Source organism: Pseudorasbora parva, chromosome 24 (assembly GCF_024679245.1).
Source record: "Pseudorasbora parva isolate DD20220531a chromosome 24, ASM2467924v1, whole genome shotgun sequence".
In the NCBI taxonomy this organism is placed as follows: domain Eukaryota; kingdom Metazoa; phylum Chordata; class Actinopteri; order Cypriniformes; family Gobionidae; genus Pseudorasbora; species Pseudorasbora parva.
In genome coordinates this window covers 17905451-17929246 of record NC_090195.1, presented here as the reverse complement: position 1 = coordinate 17929246, position 23796 = coordinate 17905451, and the positions used below count along the sequence as shown (strand labels likewise).

At 37.3% G+C, this 23796-nt stretch overlaps 1 protein-coding gene across 1 annotated transcript; it reads left to right on the top strand.

Moving 5' to 3' along the window:
• Positions 1-795: 795 nt before the first annotated feature.
• eif2s3 (eukaryotic translation initiation factor 2, subunit 3 gamma) lies at positions 796-23041 on the top strand. The gene is made up of 12 exons (XM_067435209.1): positions 796-864; positions 1696-1759; positions 3532-3659; positions 4208-4329; positions 4910-5004; positions 5103-5261; positions 17026-17160; positions 17249-17343; positions 19218-19362; positions 19479-19648; positions 22333-22505; positions 22703-23041. The coding sequence occupies exons 1-12, from the start codon at positions 796-798 to the stop codon at positions 22764-22766; spliced, it is 1419 nt and encodes a 472-aa protein (XP_067291310.1). The 3' UTR covers positions 22767-23041.
• Positions 23042-23796: the final 755 nt, after the last annotated feature.

The following is a 23796-nucleotide window of genomic DNA, read 5'->3' as shown; positions in this document are numbered from 1 at the left end:
TGAATTGCTAAATGTTGCCTGTCTATAGCCTCCACTGCGATTGCAGACGCCATATTATTGTCTGCACTGACGTCATTTCCCGATCATTTGTCGGTCGAACGGAAATATTGGGAGTTTGTGTGTCAATATCTTCTGCCAACATATAAAAAATGTTTTCGTACAATGTCACAGATATAAAAATTGCCATGAGCACATAAATCATGACACAGCCTATATTATTATTGACGTTTTACTTTACTAATGAATTAAGACTATTTTGAGCGTGGGGACCTCCTGTTTTATATTAGCCAATATTATAAAGTAATAGTGTATATTTTCTAGGCCGGACATCACTTTCGGCCACTACTGTATGAATGGTAATTTAAAAACTACAAAACGCCTGACGTCATAAACCGAAGACGGGCCCCATTTCGTCCCATTGAATCCAACGTGTGTTCAAGTTTGTACGTGTTTATTACAGATTAGATAAATTGTGTTGTTGGATATGTTGGTATTTTAAGTTTGTTTTTTCTATTTATTTATAGGATGCCATTTCTGGTCTGTTTTCTCCTTTGGGTTTACTGGCCCTTTTTAGAAACCGATTGCATCATACCATGGCTACGTTAGATAGATGCGTTTATAATTATTTCCCTTGTTTATTTGGTGTTCTGACGTGTAATTGGGAACGTAGACATTATCTATAAGTCTGCATCCAAGGCAACAATATAACTAAAAAGGTTATGATTTGATGGCACATGTATTTGTAAAAACGGTCAGGCGTATGCTCGGTCATACTCTCATTCCTTTTCTTTCAAGATGGCGGGTGACGAGTCTGGAACAACGTTGGGTCAGCCTCATCTGTCTAAACAAGACCTCAGTACACTAGTAAGTTTTCATATTTTGATAATTTATGTAGTATAAAATGTCCTAGGTGTACTGGCGTCATCGGCAGTTCGAGTTAAATGCGCTTGTGCTCTCTGACGAAGGCAGGCGTGCTTGTTAGCTGTACCGGTGAAAACTCACCACATGATTCATTCTGGGATGGAGAAGGACCCCGTGTAGAAATTATATAAAAATGTCGTGAAACCACAGCCAGTTGTCATTACTCAAATATCCTTATGTTTAATGTAGTTCCATTCATATTCTACGTTGGTCATGTGCTAATCTTACTTGCATCTAAGTTAACGTTAGATCATTCACCGATGTCTCGTATAACGTTAGGAGATATCTACATATGTCAAGCCTTATTAACATGTATTTCTTGAAATTAACCTAGTAATTATTTTTTATACTGTGACTTATTTATTTGTAAATAATACAATAAAGCTCAAAATAATTATTGCAAGCTACACTCTGAGTCAAAAGCTAGCAATAGCAATTATTTGATTCAATTTAAGCTTGCAACAGCAAATTGCAGCTTATCTTTTTATGGGGAAAACTTTTGTTTTCTTTAAGAGAGGCTGTTACAAGTTTTGCAGAAATGTGAAGTATTTATTTCTGGCAGTTGGTGCCCATAAACGTATTGATTGATTTGAATGTTTTGATGCACTTGTCAATACTGATAGTGTGTGTGTGTGTGTGTGTGTGTGTGTGTGTGTGTGTGTGTGTGTGTGTGTGTGTGTGTACACGTACGTATAAGGTTACACATAAAAACAGCATGCCATACTCTGTTTTATTGATGATTAGTATTGTTAACTGATCTATTTTGCTTTATAGGATGTGAGCAAACTGACTCCTCTGTCCCAAGAGATCATCAGCAGACAAGCCACAATAAACATAGGTGAGATTTGTTTAAACTGTTGTCTGCATACAGTGTCACATTTGCTCCAATTCCAGGTTTCACATTAAAGGTGCCCTAGAATGAGTTGAAATAATTTGTTAAATTGTTCTCTGATATCTACATAGGGGCTTTTGAGCTTATTTAAGGGCAAAAAATGTCCAGATACAGTTTTGCATGTCCGTTTACAACCCTATAAATTGTCCCTAGGATGTAATGCCCTGTTTTTGCCTTATTTGGAAGGGTCATGAATATTAAAGGGTTAGTTCACCCATAAATGAAATTGATGTCTTTAATGACTAACCCTAATGTCGTTCCACACCCGTAAGACCTCCATTCATCTTCAGAACACAGTTTAAGATATTTGATATTTAGTCCGAGAGCATATGCATGGGTATGCACACTATACTGTCCAGAAAGGGGAAAAAAACATCATCTAAGTGGTCCATATGTGACATCAGTTAGTTAATTAGAATCTCTTCAGCATCTAAAATACATTTTGGTCCAAAAATCATAAACTACGACTTTATTCAGCATTGTCTTCTATTCCGCGTTTGTGTTCAATCCTCAAATAAAGATTCAAATGGTTGTGAATCAGCGTATTGATTCATGATTGGGATCGCGTGTCAAATGCCCTGTCCCAAATGGCGCTCTTCATGTGCACTTTCGGTCTTGTGGACTTACAATGGCCATTGCGTGCGCATGTCCGTTAAGTCCACAAGACCGTAGGTGTGTCCCATTCGTCATTTAAGCTTAGAGAAGGGTGCTCGTGAGCGCCCCCTTTGCGGCTGCTATGCGCCCTCGATGCGCACTTAAGCTGAGCCCACAAGTTTGCGCAGAGGACTTCTACCCGGCAGTCAAAGCGCCATTATGTTGTGAAAGTGCAGACTCAAAGGAGGACCGTGAGGGTTTAGGGTGCCATTTGGGAAAGGCCCAAACTGCTGGAATCACGTGACACTGGCGATCTGAATCATGAATCAATACGCTGATTCACAACCGTTTTAATCTTTATTTGAGGATTGAAAACAAACCAGGAAGAGAAGACAATGCTGAATAAAGTCAAAGTTTTTGTGGTTTTTGGACCAATGTATTTTCGATACTTTAAGAGATTGTAATTAACTAACTGATGTAACATATGGACTTCTTTGAACAAATACTTAATTAACTGTTTCAAAGCAGCTTCACAGTATTAAACAGGACAATATTGCAACAAAATTTGATTTGGCTGTACAGTCATTCTTTTGGGAATGTTCTGCTGGGAAACCTTGTGTCCTGCCATCCATGTGGGTGTTACTTTGACACGTACCACCTACCTAAGCATTGTTGCAGACCACGTACACCCTTTTATGGAAACGCTATTCCCTGGTGGCTGTGGCCTCTTTCAGCAGGATAATGCGCCCTGCCACAAAGCAAAAAATGCTCAACACAACCACAATAAGTTTGAGGTGTTGAATTGGCCTCCAAATTCCTCAGATCTTAATACAATCGAACATCTCTGGGATGTGCTGAACAAACAAGTCTGATCCATGGAGGCCCCACCTCACATCAAGATCTCACATCTTGGTGCCAGATAGATACCACCTTCAGGGGTCTAGTGGAGTCCATGCCTCCACCTGTCAGCTGTTTTGGGTTTGCAAAAGGGGGACCAACAAAATAGTAGGATATATTGGGTCATAATGTTATGCCTGATCGGTGTTTGTCACAATAGGGAAGAAAAGACGATTGCAACTTTCATTCCATGCAGGCTTTAATTATACCTGTTTGTTTGTCTTCAGGAACTATTGGTCATGTAGCCCATGGGAAATCAACAGTGGTGAAAGCGATCTCTGGAGTTCACACTGTCAGATTCAAAAATGAGCTGGAGAGAAACATTACAATCAAGTTGGGTTATGCTAATGCAAAGGTAAGACTGTTGTTTGATAAAATCTCTAATTATTGCAAGCTACACTCTGAGTCAAAAGCTAGAAATAGCTATTATTTGATTCAATTTAAGCTTGCAACAAAAAACTACAGCTTACGTTTTAGGGGGGGAATTTTCCCCTCCACGAGAGGCTGTTACAATTTTAAAAAATTGCAACAAATGTAAAAAGTATTTATTTCTGAGGGTTGGATATTAAAGTCATGTTTGTTCACTTGAAATTGATATCTTTTTTTATTAAAGATATTTAAGAAGAATGTTTTATTTTTATATCAGCCCATTATTGTGGATCTGACCATTTTTATCTTATTTTTTTATTATTAATATTTTTTATTTTATTATTATTATCTTTACAACTGTTTTAACTATGCTTGTTTTAAATTTTTTATTCGTCCATATGGTATTCTTTTTTCTCATGCATTTGTTACCACTGTTTTAATTAATTTCTATGTAAAGCACTTTGAATTGCCATTGGGTATGAAATGTGCTATACAAATAAACTTGCCTTGCCTTGCCTTTAATTCCTAATCTAGGTTTATAAATTGGATGATCCAAGTTGTCCACGGCCTGAGTGTTACAGGTCATGTGGCAGCAGCACACCTGATGAGTTCCTCACAGACATTCCTGGCACGAAAGGCAACTTCAAATTAGTTCGGTATGTTTAAAATATACATATAACAATTGTATTTTAGATAATGTTCTGAGCAGCAAATGGGCATATTTGAATGATTTCTGAAGGATCATGTGACACTGAAGATTGGAGTAATAATGCTGAAAATTCATATTTGGCCTCACAGGAATAAATTGCATCTTAAAATATATTGCAATAGAAAACATATTTATACATTTTTAGTAATATTTATTAAAAGATTACTGTTTTTACTGTATGCTATACTCATTATCTACAAATGTGTGATACTTTGGAAGACCAATGGTTAATTTTAATAGGATTAGAGTTCTAACTCAGTCATTAAAAATATTTAAATTTTAAACTAAAAATAGATTATTTTATTTTTTACAGATGTAAAAATGTAAATAAATTTACATCTGCATCCCAGTTCAAACTACTGTAAAATGTGCATTTGCTGAAAGCAATGCATTTATTATTCTGTATATCTTCACCATCTGTATTAAAAGTTTGTTTTTTGTTTATTTCTTCTTCAGTCTAATTAGTGTTTTATTTGCAAGCCCTTCTGAATTCAGTCTTTATATTCAGTTTTTATCATTCTTTTTAGACATGTCTCATTTGTGGATTGCCCGGGTCACGACATCTTGATGGCCACCATGTTAAACGGTGCCGCTGTAATGGATGCTGCGCTACTCTTAATTGGTGAGTATTTACCTCTCAACTTTTCTTTTCTCTTGCAAGTAGACCATAACCTTTAATGCGTTGTATGTGTGGCTAAAGACCTTTATTTACTCTTTCAGCTGGCAATGAGTCATGCCCTCAGCCACAGACCTCAGAGCATTTGGCAGCCATTGAGATCATGAAGCTCAAGCACATACTGATTCTGCAGAATAAAATTGACTTGGTGAAAGAGAGTCAGGCCAAAGAGCAGTATGAACAGATCCTGGCTTTTGTGCAGGGTGAGTTTTGTCTTGTTGCTCTTCTGAAATGTTATATTTTGCCTGTAGCCAGTTCTGAAACTTGGAGAGTAAAACTGACGAAATTTTGCATGTACATTACTAGGGCTGCACGATATGAGGAAAAGTTGCGATGTGCGATAACATTGTTTAATATTTCAATGACGATATGACTTGCGATAAACATGCAAATTGTGAATGTTAGCTATACTGTTCCAATGTCTTAGTGCATTAATAGGTTCTTTGCGAACATAGAACCTAAACATTGAATAGCCTATTCCTATTGAATAAAGAAATCAAATAGATAATTGTTTACATTTTTTTATTGAACAAATTGCACATAAATGAGGGCCAGCACAAGCTAAACTGCCGCTCTAGGTAAAACACAGATGTGCACTCACAATTAAAGATGATCTTTGAAATGCATGTGAAAGACTGGAGATTTCATTAATTGATTGCACTAAAATAAAAGCTTACAGAAGCATGTTTTCCGATATTAAAAAAAAAAAACAATCATTCTTAAAAACCAATCAGCACCACCTATGTAAATGCAAATTCTGTTTTAAATAATAAAATAATTAGCTTACAGGCCCAGGGGTGTGGGACGTGGGGGGTGGTTTCACAGGATTGGAAATGCAATGCAAATTTTTGTTCATTTACATTTATTAATCTTTGGCATTTAGTAAAGTAAAAGTATTAAAAGTAAGTAAAGTAAGTATAGTAAAAGTATGATTTATGTTTAATTAGCCTATATTTTTAAAACAAACATGGTCATATTATTTTTTTTTGTCAAATATTTTTATTGGAGGATCAAAGAAGTAACACTTTACAGGAGGTAAAACAGTTCTCCAGTTTCATTTTATCTTAAACAACCAGAACACCCCCCCCCCACCCACCCACCCACACAAACACAAAAATAAATAATAATAAAAAATAAAAATAATTGTTAATTAAATAAAAATATATATAAATTATATTTAACCTCATTCTAGGATAACAACTTTTCTCCTTCTTTTCTCTTCTCCCCCTTACAAAAGAGTTCTATACAAATTTATACAAAAGAGTTGACTAAAAAGCAGTTGGTTGGTCAGGCTTTAAATGTACATTTTCACAATTGTTGAACACGCTACTCAGTTCCCACCTCATAAAGGTAGTTGATCACTGATTTGATTAAACCCATAAAAATAATACTAATGAAAATAATAATGATAATAATAATGATGAAGAAAAGAAAGAAAAGAGAGGGGGGAAAAAGAAGGGAAAAAAGTAGAATATAGAATAAAAAGGTGTCTTATACTTCAGGCAGCACTTTAAGATTCTCAAAATATGTCACAAAGGGCTGCCATTTTAGGTAAAATTTCTGGACTGACCCTTTCAACGTAAATTTAACCTTTTCTAGTTTAAGAAAAGATAAAACATCCCTTAACCATTCGGCCGCTGCTGGTGGGATAGCGGATGTCCAAAATAATAGGATTCTACGACGAGCAAGAAGTGATGTAAAAGCGACAATGTCCGATTGGTCTCGGGTTAAAGTTAAGCTCTCATTTGGGATACCAAATATTGCAATCAGGGGACAGGGCTTAATCTGAATTTGTATGACTTCAGACAAAGTTTGAAAAACAGATGACCAGTATTGATTTAGACGGGGGCACAACCAGAAAGTATGTGTTAAATCAGCTGGAGAAAAGGAGCATCTTTTACAACTCCCGTCCATTCCTGGATATATATCTGCTAACCTGGCCCTACTGAAATGAGCCCTATGCACTACTTTAAACTGAATTAGCCCCAAGCGTGCACAGGATGAAGATGAGTTAATCCTTTGTAGTGCATCCTCCCAGTGTCTGTCTGACAACTCAACCATCAACTCGCCTTCCCAACTGTTCTTAATTTTTGAAAGGTCATGATTTTCAAGAGACATTAGTTGAGAATATAACCGTGATATCAGTCCTTTTTTCGGACAGAGGAGGGTCATTTCCTCCCATGCTGCCTCAGTAGGGAGGGCCGGGAAAGATGGGAAAAGTGTTTTAACACAATGGCGTATTTGGAGATATCTAAAAAAGTTACTGCGTGAAAGATCATATTTCTGGCATATATTTTCAAAACTATCGAACCCTTCTTTACCGTACAAGCTTTTAAAACAGGAAATCTGCTTCTTGTCCCACTGAGTGAATGTTAAGTCAAGAGAGGAGGCTATAAATAAATGATTCTTACAAATAGGGCCTAGGGGCGAGGGAGAGGTGAATTTGTAATGATTTCGAAACTGGGCCCAGATTTTAAGGCTGGACAGTACTATGGGATTAGAGGTAAACCTGGACCACTTTGTAGGCAGGGAGGAGTATACCAAAGCAGGGAGGGATGATGAGTGGCAGGAATGCGCCTCAAGTGAACACCATTCGGTGTCTGGCATATGGAGCCAGAATAAAATTTTCTGCAGGTTAGCTGCCCAATAGTAGTGAAGAAAACTTGGGAGAGCTAGTCCCCCCACATCACGGCCCCTCTGAAGTAGGCCTTTCTTCACTCTTGGAACTTTATTCTTCCAGATGAAGGAGGTAATGGATGAATTAACTGAATGGAAAAATGATTTTGTCAGGAATAACGGTAGACATTGAAACAAATACAGATACTTTGGGAGTACGTTCATCTTCACCGATTGTACCCTCCCTGCAATAGTCAGAGGCAGATTGCTCCACCTTTGAAAGTCAGCTTTCATTTGGTTAACTAGAGGTGTAAAATTAGCCCCCAGAAGAGAGGTAAAGGAACGCGTAATGTTTATTCCGAGATATCTAAACCCAGAGTGTGTTAAGTGGAAGGGGACTGCTTCTTGTTTAATTTGCATTGCCGAATCATTAATGGGGAAGCATTCACTTTTCTGATAATTAAGTTTGTAGCCAGAAAAAGAACCAAAATTATTCAACAGTGATACAATCACGGGGATGTTGGTTTCTGGATTGCTTATATATATCAGGAGATCGTCTGCATACAGAGAGACACGATGTTCCTCAGTCCCACGCCTAACCCCCCGTAACAACAACGACGACTTTAGTGCAAGTGAAAGAGGCTCAATTGCCACTGCAAATAGGAGAGGGGATAAAGGACATCCTTGACGTGTCCCACGTGACAACGGAAAAAATTTGGAATGGGATTGATTAGTTTGAATACATGCCTGTGGGGACGAATAGAGCAGACGAATCCATGCCAGAAATGTGTCACCGAACCCGAACCTTTCCAATACGGAGAACAAGTATTTCCACTCCACCCGGTCAAAGGCCTTCTCCGCGTCCAGAGAAATTACAGCTTCTGCAGTCGAAGAGGGACCGGGGGAGTAGATCACGTTAGCAAGCCGGCGAATATTTGAAAAAGAGTGACGACCCTTTATAAAGCCAGTCTGGTCTTCAGAGATTACTTTAGGGAGAACGGATTCTAAACGATGTGCCATCACCTTGGCTAAAATTTTAATATCAACATTTAGGAGGGAAATAGGGCGATACGAGCCACAGTTGGCAGGGTCCTTGTCCTTTTTGAGGAGTAGTGTAATCTTGGCTTGTGTGAGGGTTGGGGGCAAGTAACCGTTTCTCAATGATTCGTTAAATACTTCTAGCATAATAGGTGCAAGTTTATCTTTAAATTTCTTAAAAAATTCAGGGGGGTACCCGTCAGGCCCTGGAGATTTCCCAGTTCGTATGTCTCCGATGGCTGCCATGATCTCTAACTGTGTGAGAGGCCGGTCTAACTCTTCCCTGTCTCTAGGCTCAATAGTAGGTAATTCTAAATTATCTAAGAAACTGTTCATATTCGTAACATCTGATGGGAATTCAGTCGTGTAAAGTGTGGAGTAAAATGTAGCAAAAGTATTATTAATTTCCTTTGGGTTGGTGACTATATTTTGATCCTGATCTCTCACTTGGGGTATGAGCCGTGAAGCAGCCTGACGTTTCAGCTGGTGAGCCAGCAATCGACTAGCTTTTTCACCGTACTCATAGTAAGTGCTCCGGGTCCGCAATAATAAGTATTCAGCCTGGTTGGTAGATATAAGATTAAGCTTAGACTGTAAGGCAATCCGTTCTTTATATAATTCTGGGGAGGGGCTTTCAGAATATTTGCAGTCTAACTTAAAAACTAAATCCGTCAGGTCTTCTATTTGTTTGCGGCGTTCCCTATTGACATGTGCTACATAGGAGATAATTTGTCCTCTTAAGTACGCTTTTAAGGTTTCCCAAAGTAGGGAATATGATATACCTTCCTTCTTGTTTACTTCCAGAAAGGTATCTATATTAGTAGACACATGTTCGCAAAATTTCGCATTCGAAAGCAGAAGGGAATTAAGTCTCCAGAAGGATTGTTCTCTAACTTTCAAAGTGAAAGAAAGGTCTAAGATGAGTGGTGCATGATCTGAAATTATGATGGCCAAATATTCAACCGATTTCACTGCTGGGATGAAAGAGCTATCTATAAAAAAATAGTCTATTCTTGAGAAAGAATGGTGGACATGAGAAAAGAAAGAGAACTGTTTGGAGGTTGGATTTTGAAACCGCCATGGGTCTAGGCAGCTGTTACGTCTCATAAAGTCTGAGAAGACTCTTGACATTGCAGATGGTGAGGTAGATTTAGGGCTAGATTTATCAAGCACTGGGTCAATTGTGCAATTAAGATCTCCTGCAAGGATCAATCTATGTGTATCTAAATTAGGGAGAGACGACAGAAGCTTGTTGGCAAATTCACTATCGTCCCAGTTAGGGGCATACACATTTACCAAAAGAACTGGTGTTTGAAATAGGAGGCCCGAGACGATGACATATCGACCATTGGGGTCTGCAATTATTGCATTAAGTGAGAATTGAATTCGTTTATTAATCAAAATTGCCACCCCTCGTGATCTACTATTGAATTTGGAATGGAAGATATGATTAACCCATGCTTTACGTAGTCTGGTGTGATCTTCCAACCGTAAATGCGTCTCCTGCAAAAACAAAATATCAGTTTTCAATTGTTTAAGATGGGAAAAAATCCTAGTACGTTTCACAGGACCATTTAACCCCTTAACATTCCAGGACAGAAACCTAACAGCGGCTCCCCCTACTGGACTTGTACTGCCTGCATTATTTATCATAGAATACATCTAAAATGTATATGATTAGCCAGAACCACATAATGGAAGTGCATTTGTGATCATAAGTGATGTCGCCATACACTGTGTGGGGTTGTGTAGGGGAAAAGTAAAACGGTAATACTAACAAACTAAAAATACGGTTTAACATAGCGGTGTGTATCATTAAAATATAGTGTTGAGATGTAAATAAAATGTTCCCCAGTTCTCATTGAACTTAAGTTGGGATGGGACGGGAAGAGAGAAAAAGAGAAGAGGAAAGAGAGAGAGAGAAAAAAAGGAGAGGACAACGAACAAAAAAAAAAAAAAAGAAAAAAAAAGAAAAAAAAAAAACCCCAAACCTAGATTTTCTTCCCCAAACGAAGAAAACCGCAGGAATTCCCAGATGAAAAACTTCCAAGATATCCAGTATTATCTATAACTCCTATCCTAACCTGAGAGTGGCTCCTCTCTCAGTAAGGGATTTGTGTTCTACCTATATACCATTATCTATTTGGCTCACCTTGAGAAAACTGAAAACAGGGACCAAACTTAGTCAACAAATAAAATTGAACTTATAAAATATCCCTGGTTTGCATCTGAAAACCATATTAACGCAGGTATTACCATGTAGGCTTGAAGTTTAGTGGAGAAAGAAAAGAGAGAGAAAAAGAGAAAGTATATCTAAAAATTATATATACCTTATTTCTCGTCTATATTAGTCAAGCAAACAAAAGAAAATAGTCCCAAAATCAAGGTGTCTAAGCCGAAAGCCAGGCTCACTTTCACCTTCTCATAGGTAATCTATGTTGCAGCAACCGGTAATTTAGTCTCTCCAATGAAGATCGTAAAACTCTCTGGCCTTCTCCGGAGTCTCGAAGAACAGCGTCTGTCCGTCGTGGAGGACGCGGAGCCGGGCGGGATAGATAAGAGCGAACCTGACATTCTTCTTGTACAGGAGGGATTTCACTTCTTTAAAGGCGGCTTGTTTCTTGCCAAGTTCCGCGCTGACATCCTCGTGGAAAAATACCTTATGGCCCCTGAAGAACAGTTGCTCTCGTTTCCTCGTTATTATGCGGTGCTTGTTTTGGAAGGCGTGGAAGAGAACGAGAAATATCCTCGGCCGTTTGGAGCTAGCGCCGGTGTCAGCGGTCGGCTTGGGTCCCACTCGGTGTGCGCGGGAGATAATGAGGGGGTGCGGAAAGAAATCTTTACCCAGGACTTCCTCGAAAAATTCAGTCATGAATTTGACTGTGTCCGGCCCTTCCATATGCTCCGGGATACCGACGACTCGCAGATTGGACCTACGGGAGCGATTTTCCAAATCATCCACTTTGTTTTTCAGCCTCTCGTTCTCAGCTAGAAGTGCGGTGCATGTTGTTTCGATAGCCTCGATCCTGTCGCTGTGGTCGTTTAGCCCTTCTTCCATGTCATGAATACGTTCTTCGTGGGAGTCAATAGACGATTTGACCAGCTCTAGGGATGCCGAAATTGGTGCCAGAGCCTCGCCGAGTACTTTTTTCAGAAGGGAGTCCGTTTGCTGTGCGAGATCGGACAGAAGCACCGTGTGTAACTTAGCAAGATCGGCAGGTAACTCCGAGCTTGGGGTAACGTTAGCTTGTGTAACGGTAACGCTAGCCATGTTGTCTTCACTTGTGGTATCTTCGTCCATTTCAGTCGTTTTTTGCCCTCGGTCACGTCTTTTTGGTCTCATTTAGTTTTGCAAAGTTAAGACTTAATGTACAGGTAATAAATTCAAGGGGTGCCAAACTTTGTGTCGAAAAAGTAAGGTAGAAAATAAACAGTTATTCAGGAGCCACTTCACACACGTCTGCTCGCTACATGTTCGAACCGGAAGTCCCATGGTCATATTATGACCAATTCGGTGTGTGTAAAGAGAAATATTTAGTTCCTTTCTGAAAATTCCGTTAATTTCTGAAGCTCATTCCGCTCAGCGCCACACGCTCAACCCAGAATGCCCTTTATTGTGACATGCTGGTTCGAAAATAGGCATATCTGAAATAAGTAGCTAGGGCTGCCACAGAATAGTCTTTTTTCCTCCTATTAGTTGTTCTTTTAAGACGTTGTTCACTCAGGGCGGCGCCTCCGTGTCCTTGTCTGTTATATTTTGCTTATTATTTATAAAGTCCAGCCAATTTGGTTGATAAAACATTAAAGTTAAATTGTATCTTAATTTTAATCAATTTCAACAAAACAAAACTTAGCCCAAAAAAGTGATTAAAATAATTTCTTCTGACATAGATTAAATAAATAAAAAAACATGAAACTAAACAGGTCTACGTGTTTTAATGGCTACAACAAGTATAATAGGTTACAGAGAAATTTTGTTGGAGCGGGATTTGAGCCCGCCTTGGTTTACCGATGAGCGGTTCATTAGTGGAGCTCCGCTTCGCTCACATGCTCTGGTAAGCGGGTTTTTCACGTTTTATGTCCTGTCGCTATGCAGGCTCTTTTATTGTATGTATGACAGTGTAAACAGCTCAATAGCCCCTTTTTAAAAGGTTTAATGAAGGCTATAGGTTTAATGAAGGCTCTCTGCATAGTTTACCTATAGGCATGCGCCGGTCCTGATTATAACTATAAGAAATTAACGTTCAGTTTCCCCTTCTTCTTTTAAAATATTTTCTTGTAAACTCAACAAAAACATCTCTCTTTAAATAAAACAAATGTGGGGAAAATAGCTCTTATGATTAAAGGTGCACTATGCAGCTTTTGTCCACTGGAGGGCGCCTATGCAAAACAAATGCGTAGTTTGATGACGCAAAGTGTGAGCGCAGCATCTTGGGAGATGTGGTCTTCTCATCACAGCCGGTGACAAATAGGACTCGGGCAGAAATCACGTTCATGCATGCGGTTATTAACGTTACTGTAGTCTAAAGCAGAGCAGGACCGAGTGTTATGGACCTGAGCAAAGCTGCTGGAGCGATTGTTAAACAAATACCCGCCTTGCGAATACCGGGACTTTTATTATGACGGGACGGGACTCATTTGCCGGGCGCCTGCACAGATCCGCTCTTCCAGTTATGATTTTGAGGTAATGGAGCTCTGTTTATCATATTAGATACATTTAAGTGTGTTTAAAACGATGTTATGACGTTACTCCGTGCGTTCACTTGTTCACACTGCTAAGAGTAAAGCGCTCCTGCCAAATAAAAGCCGAAACCGAGGGTGTCGCAGATATGACGCAATTGACAGGCGACTCTCTCAAATGCAATGCTGCAACGTCCCTGTCCTTAGTTAAAATAGCAATTTTCTCACAGTTTTCAAACAGTTGCAAACGTCTGGGATATTGTAGGTATTCAACTGAACAAAATATATAACACCGGCCTAATGGTTTTTGGATATTTTACTGCAAAAATACTACATAGTTCACCTTTAAATACATAAATAGTAATAAAAATGGGCATTTAAAATAACTAATGGCTCCCACTACTTCAATCCTTAAGGGCTCATAAAACAGCACAAAAATATCTGCCCTCTTGAAGTTGCCAGCACTGTTCAGCATGTTTTTTTACACAGTAGCCTACCTGTGTTTGTACCGTGTCATTTCTCCTAAATCCAAAATAATTCCATATAGCTGAAGTTTCCTCACTCTTTTTACCTTCCTTTCTTCCCCATCGTATTTGCTAGCAACTAAATTGACACCTCACAAATCAATCTGAGCGTAGCTGACACTTCCTGGGGCTTAACCTGATTGGGCAAATAGTATGAACGGGCCAGCCATGTCTTCAGGGCTAAACATGATAGGTCAAACGTTTATTAGGCTATTGGTCACATGTAATAAACTGTTTTTCCTTATTCAACGTGTCAGGCTGTCTGTTGCGATGTGTTCATATCGTGATGATAGTGAAAATTCGATGTAACGTTCAGCCCTATACACTACCATAAAAAAGGTTGGGGTCAGTAAGACTTAAAATGTTACAATTACAATTTAAAATATCTGTTTTGTTTGAATATATTTTTAACATGTAATTTATTACTTTGTTGGCAAAGCTGAATTTATGCTTGAGGATATTGTTTATTTGAGGATTTTATTTCCGAATATATTTTCAAAGATTTGATACCTCAAACCTGACAAATACAATGATTACTTTTTTACAAGGCTAAAACTGGAAAGGGATCATCCAAAATTGTCATTTATTCGCCCTCATATTATTTAAAACTTGTATGACCTTATTTTGTCTGTGGAACACAATTGTTTTTTTAGGGCTGTCAGTTGATTTATTGTAATCAATTAAGCATACACCATTTATTGTTTAACATGGTAATTTTTAGGGATGCACCAATATACAGATTTTGGCTAGTATAGATAATTATTTATATTTGAAAGCTGATAGCGATATATTGGCTGATAAATCTAAATCCAAATTTTGATAAACATTTTAAAAGCCTGATTACAAAAACAAAAGGCTCAGCAATACAAGTCATGTCCCAAATACTTCAACTTAAAGCAAACATATACATTACAGTAGCCTATAATGTTTCCTGTGATGGGTAAGTTTAGGGACAGGGGCAGTGTAGGGAGATAGAAAATACGGTTTGTACAGTATAAAAACCATTACGTCTATGGGGAGTCCCCACAAAGATAGTGAACCGTGCGTGCGTGCGAGAGACCAGTCAAAAGTTTGGAAATATTAATGCTTTTGAAAGTAGTCTTTTAATCTCACCAAGGCTGCATTTATTTGATCAAAATACAGCAAACACAGTATTATTGTGAATAATTTTTACAATTTAAAATAACTTTTTTTCTATTTGAATGTATTTAAAAAATATTTAAGTGATTCAAAGCTGAATTTTCAGCATTATTACTCCAGTCTTCAGTGTCACATGATCCTTCAGAAATCATTCTAATATGCTGATTTGCTGCTTAAGAAACATTTCTTATTATCAGTGTTGAAAACAGTTTGTACAGTTGTACAATTTTGTCAGGATTGTTTAATGAATAGAGTTCAAATGAACAGCATTTATCTGAAATATAAAGCTTTTGCAACAGTGCTTTTCTAGACCGCCATAGCTAGGAACTATACTCTCATTTCTGTGTAAGAATCCAGGAATTTTGCTGCCATACCCATATGCAGCGGCCCAATGATATTACACAGTGCCTGCAAATAGTCTGCAGCATGCTCTATGTGCAATCAGAGGCCCGTCCTTCATACCTCGCTTAATAAATCCGAGATGATTGGACAGATCCCAGATCTTTTAATCCTGATAACTGATCTCTGGCTAATTTGGTTCTTCAAACGAATTTGCGGATTGGATTAATATATCTGGATTAAGTTATCTGAGATCACTGCTCGTGCCTGTGTTCCCTGAAGAGGGCAGATGCATCGATACTCGAAACCACGATCAGCAATGCAGCGATTGGCTGTTGTCAAGACAATGTAATGACATCATATAATTAAAAAAAATTAAATGTGCACTGTTTTGATGAACATGATTCCTAATTATTTTTATTCACGATTTTATAATATTTGTACACATTTTACATTTTTATTTTAATGTTGTAATTTCATTTTTAATTCAATTTGAAGCAGATTTGTTATGTGACAATATTAATCTCACCAAGGCTGCATTTATTTGATCAAAATACAGCAAACACAGTATTATTGTGAATAATTTTTACAATTTAAAATAACTTTTTTTCTATTTGAATGTATTTAAAAAATATTTAAGTGATTCAAAGCTGAAGCAGATTTGTTATGTGACAATATTAAAGTTTCTTAACAGTCAAGATTAAATGATCTGCACCTCTTGCGCTGCATCAAGCCACTCCCATAATATCATCACTCAAATTAATGCACGACAAAGATTAACTGCACAATGTGTGTGCAAACCTCCAATACAACTATAAAGTAATCATTCCATCACAATTCACAAATAAATCTCTCAATCAAGTGACTGTGTCCTATAGTATTATACACACATTTTACACAACATAAATAAATATTATTTTCAAATAAACTTTTATATTTATTATTATTGCCCCTGGTTCAGTAAGGAACTCTTGTAATAAAGTAGCAGTGGCTGAGACAGATTTTAAGTATCACCTCAAGATGCAATCTAATCCTGTTTACATAAAATAAGGCTGCTCCCGAGCAGGTTTAAGCTATCGGACCTGTTAAGTCCAGGATGAGCTTCGAAGAACCAAACAATCCGAGATCAAGCCAAATCATAAACTGTCAAATCCAGCTAACTGAGTAAGCGACGTACGAAGAACAGGCCCCAGGTTATCACGTTGGTTATGTTGACGCAAGTTAGCCTATTTTCAGGCACTGCTTAATATCATTGCGCCGCTATGTCATATCGGTCTAGAAAATCTCAACTTTTCATTTTCCGTCGGTCTTGTAACATACACATCACAACATGTAGATAGGAAAATGTTGGTGTTATTTTGTCACATCACATTGAGCAGTAGGCTAGATAGAGGTGTTTACTTCCAGTCTTTGTGCTAAGCTAGGCTAGCGGTGGGTGTGTCAGACAGAGTTATGGGGGATAAGGTGAATAAGCTAACGTCCCAAAAATTTAACGTGTTCCTTTTCTGTTACTCTATATCTTTGTAGCTTACGTGTCCTCTAAATGCTCTGGATGAGTTGTACAGACTGATGGGTAAACTATGGCTTTATAATAGGATGGTTTTACTTTCGTTAATTTATTTTCCTACAGGAACAGTAGCAGAGGGAGCTCCAATCATCCCAATCTCAGCCCAGCTCAAGTACAACATTGAGGTTGTCTGCGAGTATATTGTAAATAAGATCCCCGTGCCTGTCCGTGACTTCACCTCTGAGCCTCGCCTTATTGGTAAGTGACTGTTTTCATTTGAATGCAACTAAAGAGGACTCTTTGTGCTCAATGTCAGAGATGAGTACATACTGTGTTTTTTCCACAGTAATCAGGTCATTTGATGTCAATAAGCCTGGCTGTGAAGTAGATGATCTGAAAGGTGGTGTAGCTGGAGGAAGTATCCTCAAAGGAGTCCTGAAGGTAATTTTTGACCTGTTTTATCCAATTTAAGCAAAAAAAATCCCCATTAAACAATTCCTGAAACCTGGTAGCCTTGGGTTCTTAAAGTGCTAAATTCAGTTATATCAAATTAGATTTTAAATAGTCTAAGAAAAGTCTTATAATATAATATATACACACACCTTGGATGTATGTAAACATATTGGGGGATAATAGCGTAAGCAGAGCACTTGAAATTGTTTTTACAGTCATTTTGCGGTGTATTCATTTTATTTGTGCATGTCTTTAAAAAAAGGTCTTAAAAGCTTTAGAATTGATTTTCATTTTTTTCTTTTTTAACGTGCTCTATTACAGGGTGTCCGCGGGGTTTTAAAAAGTATTAAAAAGTGATAAATCAAAATTGTCAAATTTAAGGCCATTAAAAGTGTTAAATTTGGCCTCAGAGGTATTATTTCTTTCCAAATTAGGTATTATTTTTTCAGACTATCAGGTGTCCTATTATATTGAAATTCTATCTGCGTTCGCGTTAGTTCGTTTAAATATGGGCTTCAGCATATCTGGGCACATAATCAAAGATCTTTCGTCTCCGTCTCAACGTATGTTTGATGCTGACGTCATATTCAGTGGTCGTTCGGCATCATCTCAGAGCACAGCGCGCTCAACAGAAGTGGCTGGCTTACGTTTTATTTTAGACTTGCTTCAAGGCATATCTTCAACGACTATCCTCATAAGAGCAATCTTAAATGATTTATATAAAGTCTAAAATGAACAAAGAGTTGTGAGAGAATGAGGCGCGATACATAGACATAGACTGTATAAAAAGTGAGATCCGCGTGTCTGTCTGCTCTTAAAGGGACCGCAGCCAATAAAGCTTCCTGTCAGTAAAGTTAAAGAACAAAGGGAACAGAGAAAATGACTCGCTGCGCTTGACTAAATAACTTTTGTAGCTTTAATAAGGATTAACTATTTAATTTATAGTTTATGCAGTGCAGATTACATATAACTTTGATAACTGTATTAAATTTCTGTATATTTCCTTACTGTTAAGACAGGAAGGGCAGGAATAAACATGACATTTATTCTGGATTTATGTTAGCATTTGTTTTAGGTTTACTTAAATTAAAAACTCTTATATTTTTGAAGCCTAATAATGAATGTAAAAAAATAATAATCAGTAACTGTATTGATATCAGTAATACTGGCCTTCATTCATAAAAAGATGCCATTTAAACAAGTATTTAAAATATACTGTCTTTATGTTGTTTCTACATTAATTTGATTAACTGTGAAATTATTATATTAAAAAAGTACAAAAACTTTTTTTTTATTGCGATTAATCACAGAAAAAATTTGTGATTAATCTAGTTAAAGTTTTTAATCGATTGACTAGTTTTTAGTATTTTGTTTAATTCAACAATTTTTCACAGTTATAGAAATGTAATATTTGGCTCAGGTTTTGTTGTTGGGAAAAAAACACTAAATAATTTAATTGCTGAATTACCAATTATTAATTGAAATCAAATGTGTATGCAGTAATGCTTCTCCTCAACCAACATTTGTGAATGTTGATATCTATTTTACTGTGTCTGAATGATAACTTAACAGATTTCCTCCTGCTGTCGATTCTAAATCTATTCTTTTTTGTTTGTTATATATGTCAAAATCTGTGTAAATAATAGAAAGGTCGCTGATTAACACTTGCAATTCAGTGTCGTGATGGTTTTAAAAAATGTTCTGAAGGTAGTAAAAAAGGTATTAAAAAGTAGTAAATTTAACTTAAGGATTGCTGTATATACCCTGTATTACCCTGTGAAGCTCTTTCATTGTCTGCTTTACCGTTGCTATTCCTGTTCCTCTTTTCATGCTGTTCTCCTCTGTGTTTATTTTGGTTCAAGGTTGGACAGGAGATTGAGGTCAGGCCAGGTATTGTTTCTAAGGACCATGAAGGGAAACTAATGTGCAAACCTATCTTCTCCAAAATTGTCTCGCTGTTTGCCGAACACAATGACCTCCAATATGCTGCTCCTGGTGGCCTTATTGGTATGCAGGTTTTTGCATTACTGAAATCGTGTGAAATATGTTCATATCGTTGGTGGTTTCTTTTGTAGAACTAAAGTGGATGATTTAATGTTTGCTATGCACATTCTCTGTTGCAGGTGTTGGCACCAAGATTGACCCTACACTGTGCAGAGCGGACCGTATGGTGGGGCAGGTCCTCGGTGCTGTGGGGGCTCTTCCTGAGATCTTCACAGAGCTTGAGATCTCCTACTTCCTTTTAAGAAGGCTGCTTGGTGTGCGCACTGAGGGTGACAAGAAAGCAGCCAAGGTAAAGCGTTTTTAGTAAAGATGAACTAAGCAAAATGTTTTTCATTTATTTATTATACCAAAAATACATTAAAAGCAGTAACTGTCAAATATTATAAAAAAAAGTAATGTATCTTTTTGAAGTGAACAAACGAGTCTATTCTGACTAATTGTTTCAGTCAATTAGTGTTTTTAAGTATCAACATGGTATGGACAAATATGCATGCTTTATGCAAATGTATGTTTATTATTAGTGAAACCATACTCGAAGCATGAAAACTAGACATGTATCAAAGGTCACATATGTTTTTCAAAGAATTATAGTTCATGTCTCTTAAGCCTAAGCTTAAAAATTTAGAATAAGCAGTGATTTCTCTCATTTTAAGAATATAAGTATTTTTACGCTGGCAGTTTAATTCAGAAAAGGGCAAAGTTTGTATGAAAAATTTAGCCTGATGTGGTCATACTCAATTCTAGTCAGAATATGAGTCTGAAACTGCTCCATTGGGCTGTGATTATGGGGTGTGTTTCAACCGAACCAGGAAAGACATCAATTGGATAGACCTACAACCAATCAGAGCAACTATGCGACGTTAACAGAGCTCAAATGCACTGTTGCCAAGTCTGCGTTTTTTCCCTCGCAGGTTGTATTCTATGTCCGCGGGTTGAAGTGAAGTCCTATTATGTGATATATAGACCCATGTCATGAATGTGAATTTTAGCAGGCAACCTTGCCAAAATAACACACATTTTACCCCCCAAACACCCCCAGGGTTTTGTTGTAAAAACTTGGCAACCCTGTCTGCATGTCCGCTGGAATAAACAATCTTTTCCGGTGATGTAAAAAAATAAAAGAATTTAATGATACACAGAGTACTTATCCAACATGATCATCATTTCTAAGAGAAATTGTGAAGGTGAATGCATATACAAACAAGCTCTCTGTTTAAGATTTGAACAAATATAATCCAAGCCCCTTTGATGACGTGCATTGCTGTTGATCATCTGTCTGTCATCGTCTAAAGCCCACCCTGATAATTTAATTGGTCCGAACAGTTTCTGTTCGAGGATAATTATTCCTCTATGGAGCACGGCCAGACCGAACTTCTCGACCTAAAAGTTGTGTGGGCAGGGCTAAGTTCGGCTGGCATCGAGGCTATGAAAAATTGGTAATGTTAAAGCTGTCATGCGGACCTGGGAGCGCACCATACCACACCATACCTAGAGGAGGTCCATATTCCACGAGTAAGAATATAGTGTGGCCCTTTTAAGAGATGCTCGTTCCCTATTGGACTGCCAGTATTTTGTGTGTGTGCATGCCAAACTGTGCTGTGATTCACATGAACAGTGCGAGTAACACGGACTCGGAAACGCTCTTGTTCAGAAAAGTAACCTGCATATGTTTTAGCCGAGTGTAATGTATTTAGTTCAATAAAACACATGTAAGTGGTGATGGTGGTGTTAATAATTTACATCGAACATGAGCGAGACGGAGCTTGCAGTGTATCCGCGCTCAGTGAAAAAACACTTCTTTCGACCTGTAGTCTAATAAACGTTAAGCAGAAAATATGGTAGCTTATGTAGTCTATAACTGCACTTGTTTTAGAGTAATGTTATTGTTAACTCTTTTCTTTCTCTATTAATGTTTGCTGCAGCATCCTTTAAGTCTATGGCTGATCTCAAGTTCTCCAACTACGTGCCATGGATCAAACAGAAAATGCGCACTGCGTTAATCGCACTTTAATAAAATGAGTGCCGTTGAAATGAATTTGCGTTAACGTGTTATTAACGGCAGTCCTAGTATTTATTAATGTTAAAAATGGTTTAACATTTATTAATTTGATTATGTACTTATCAATTTTGTTGCAAGTAAAATGCGCTTGCAGAGAGCCCGCTCCTCTAATTGGGTGTGATTTCTGATTGATTTTGTCTCATCTGGTGTGGATAAATTGTTTGTCTCTTGAATCTTATCACTTTGTGTCTGGTTAGGAGAGTGTTGTACATTTCTTCTTTTTTTTCCCAGGTTTTTTTTTTTTTTGGATGAATATAAACTCTTTTGTAATATTATAAATGTCTTTACTGTCACTTTTGTTAAAAACCATATCCTTTCAGTTTTGATTAATGTATCTTAGCTAATATTTTAATGATATCAGAAATGATTCTTTCCCTCCATTGACAGTCTACACAATTACCACTTTGATGCTTCAATAAGTTCATAAAGAAATCGTAAAACTAATCCATATGAATCAAGTGTACTAGTGCAAATAAACAGATTGAATTTAGGCTTTTATTCATATAAACATTGATCAGTGAACACGAACAGAAGCTCAACAGAACCTGCTGAATGCGCAGGAACAAACCTCATTGGTTCTCGCACGTCAAGCAAACATGCTTGAGCTTCTGTTTACCCTAACTGATGTGTGGGTTGATGGAAGTTTTTATATGCAAATAAAAGCCTAAATTCAATCTGTTCATCATATAAAGCAATCGAGTCATTTCAGATAATTTTGACTAAACCGCTCAATTCATATGGATTAGTTTTATAATCTCTGTGAACTTTTTTAAGTGTCAAAGTGGTAGTTGCATAGCTGTCAATGAAGGGACCGAAATTTCACAGATTTCAAGAATATCTTTGTGTTGTACTTTTTAAAAAAAAAATTTAATGGCATTACAGTTTCTGATTTTTCTTATTGGTTTGGCTTACAGGTTCAGAAACTGTCGAAGAATGAGGTGCTGATGGTAAACATTGGCTCACTGTCGACAGGAGGCCGTGTTAGTGCAGTGAAAGCTGATTTGGCCAAGATTGTGCTCACTAACCCTGTGTGCACTGAGGTGGGGGAGAAGATCGCCTTGAGTCGCAGAGTGGAGAAACATTGGCGGTGAGCAAAATTTAATTCAAAACCTATTGTTTTGTGATATAATGTTCATTGTCTAATCATGCACAATGAGTCCTAGAAACTAGTTTTGAAGTAAACTATTTCATGTTGGCTGTGACTTGCAAAGACTTTGTAGTTTATATATTTTCCACATTTCATTAATGCAATTTGGACAGTCATTGACCTTTCTCTTCCTCTAGTTTGATCGGATGGGGGCAGATCAGGAGAGGGGTAACCATCACACCCACAGTTGATGATGATTGAGGAGTTGACCCTATTCAGTCAATGGCTCGCACTGTCTCTGCCGGACATAATATTAAACCATTTTCACACACTCTTGTGCACAGGTCAGCGCAAAGTGAAGGGTAGGCTCTTTTTGAGTGGAACGCACTGGCCCTGTATTTTAAGATGTTCACCATCCACTGTGGAAGGATTGGTGTCATTTATATGAGAATTGCAATGAAAACATTATTCCTTGGCTTGACAAAGAAATTGTCAACATCTTTCAGTGATGACAAATAAAAACCTTTTGGATCAAACCATTTGTGTGCTCTATTTTCTGAAAATGGTGCTTCATTTCAATCACAACAAGACTTTACTATTTAAACCTCATTCTTAAGAACAATCTTTGCAATGTTTAGATCTTTTTATAGTAATATTTGCAAAGTTAAGATCTTTTTATAGCAATGGGGGGGGGATGCATAAGCTGTTTTATGGTAAAATTGCAAGAAAAATAAGAGCATGTAAGGTTATTAATAGTGTGGCATTTGATAGTGTGCAGTGTTGTGGGTTTTTTACATCCTGTATTCAATTAAAATATTACTGTATATTAAAATAATGGTTAAGGTGATCTAGAATCATGTAGTAAGATGTCTTTGAGGCTTTTGAATGAGAAGCAGTTTAGTCTCGACAGTGGCAGCATTAAACTATTAATAAAGTCTATGCTGGTGTGGGTAGGGGTGTATAGATTTAATCTGATCACCTCTAGCCAGCCAACAATGTAATTCAATCTAATGAGTAAATGCATTCAAATTTTAAATGTTTGAGGTATTCCATTAGTAATTAATGCAATCTGTTATTATTTCTAATATACTTTATTTTCGTATGTGTTATATTGTTTGCTAATATAAACGTTATATGTTTATATTAGTTCTTAATATAAGTACATCGGCCTGTAACTAATGTTAGAATGTAATAGTATATAGCGTGTTTCTAAAAAGAAAACAATACAAATGTAAAACATGCAGTAAACTTTATGAATATGCTACTCGGCGAAAATTTCCTACCACAACAG

What these genes read in the sequence shown, in the direction of transcription:
- eif2s3 (XM_067435209.1), top strand. Translation starts at nt 796, where the DNA reads ATGGCGGGTGACGAGTCTGGAACAACGTTGGGTCAGCCTCATCTGTCT. An exon ending in AACAAGACCTCAGTACACTA is followed by an intron (nt 865 to 1,695) that starts GTAAGTTTTCAT and finishes TTTGCTTTATAG; the next exon opens with GATGTGAGCAAACTGACTCC. An exon ending in ACAAGCCACAATAAACATAG is followed by an intron (nt 1,760 to 3,531) that starts GTGAGATTTGTT and finishes GTTTGTCTTCAG; the next exon opens with GAACTATTGGTCATGTAGCC.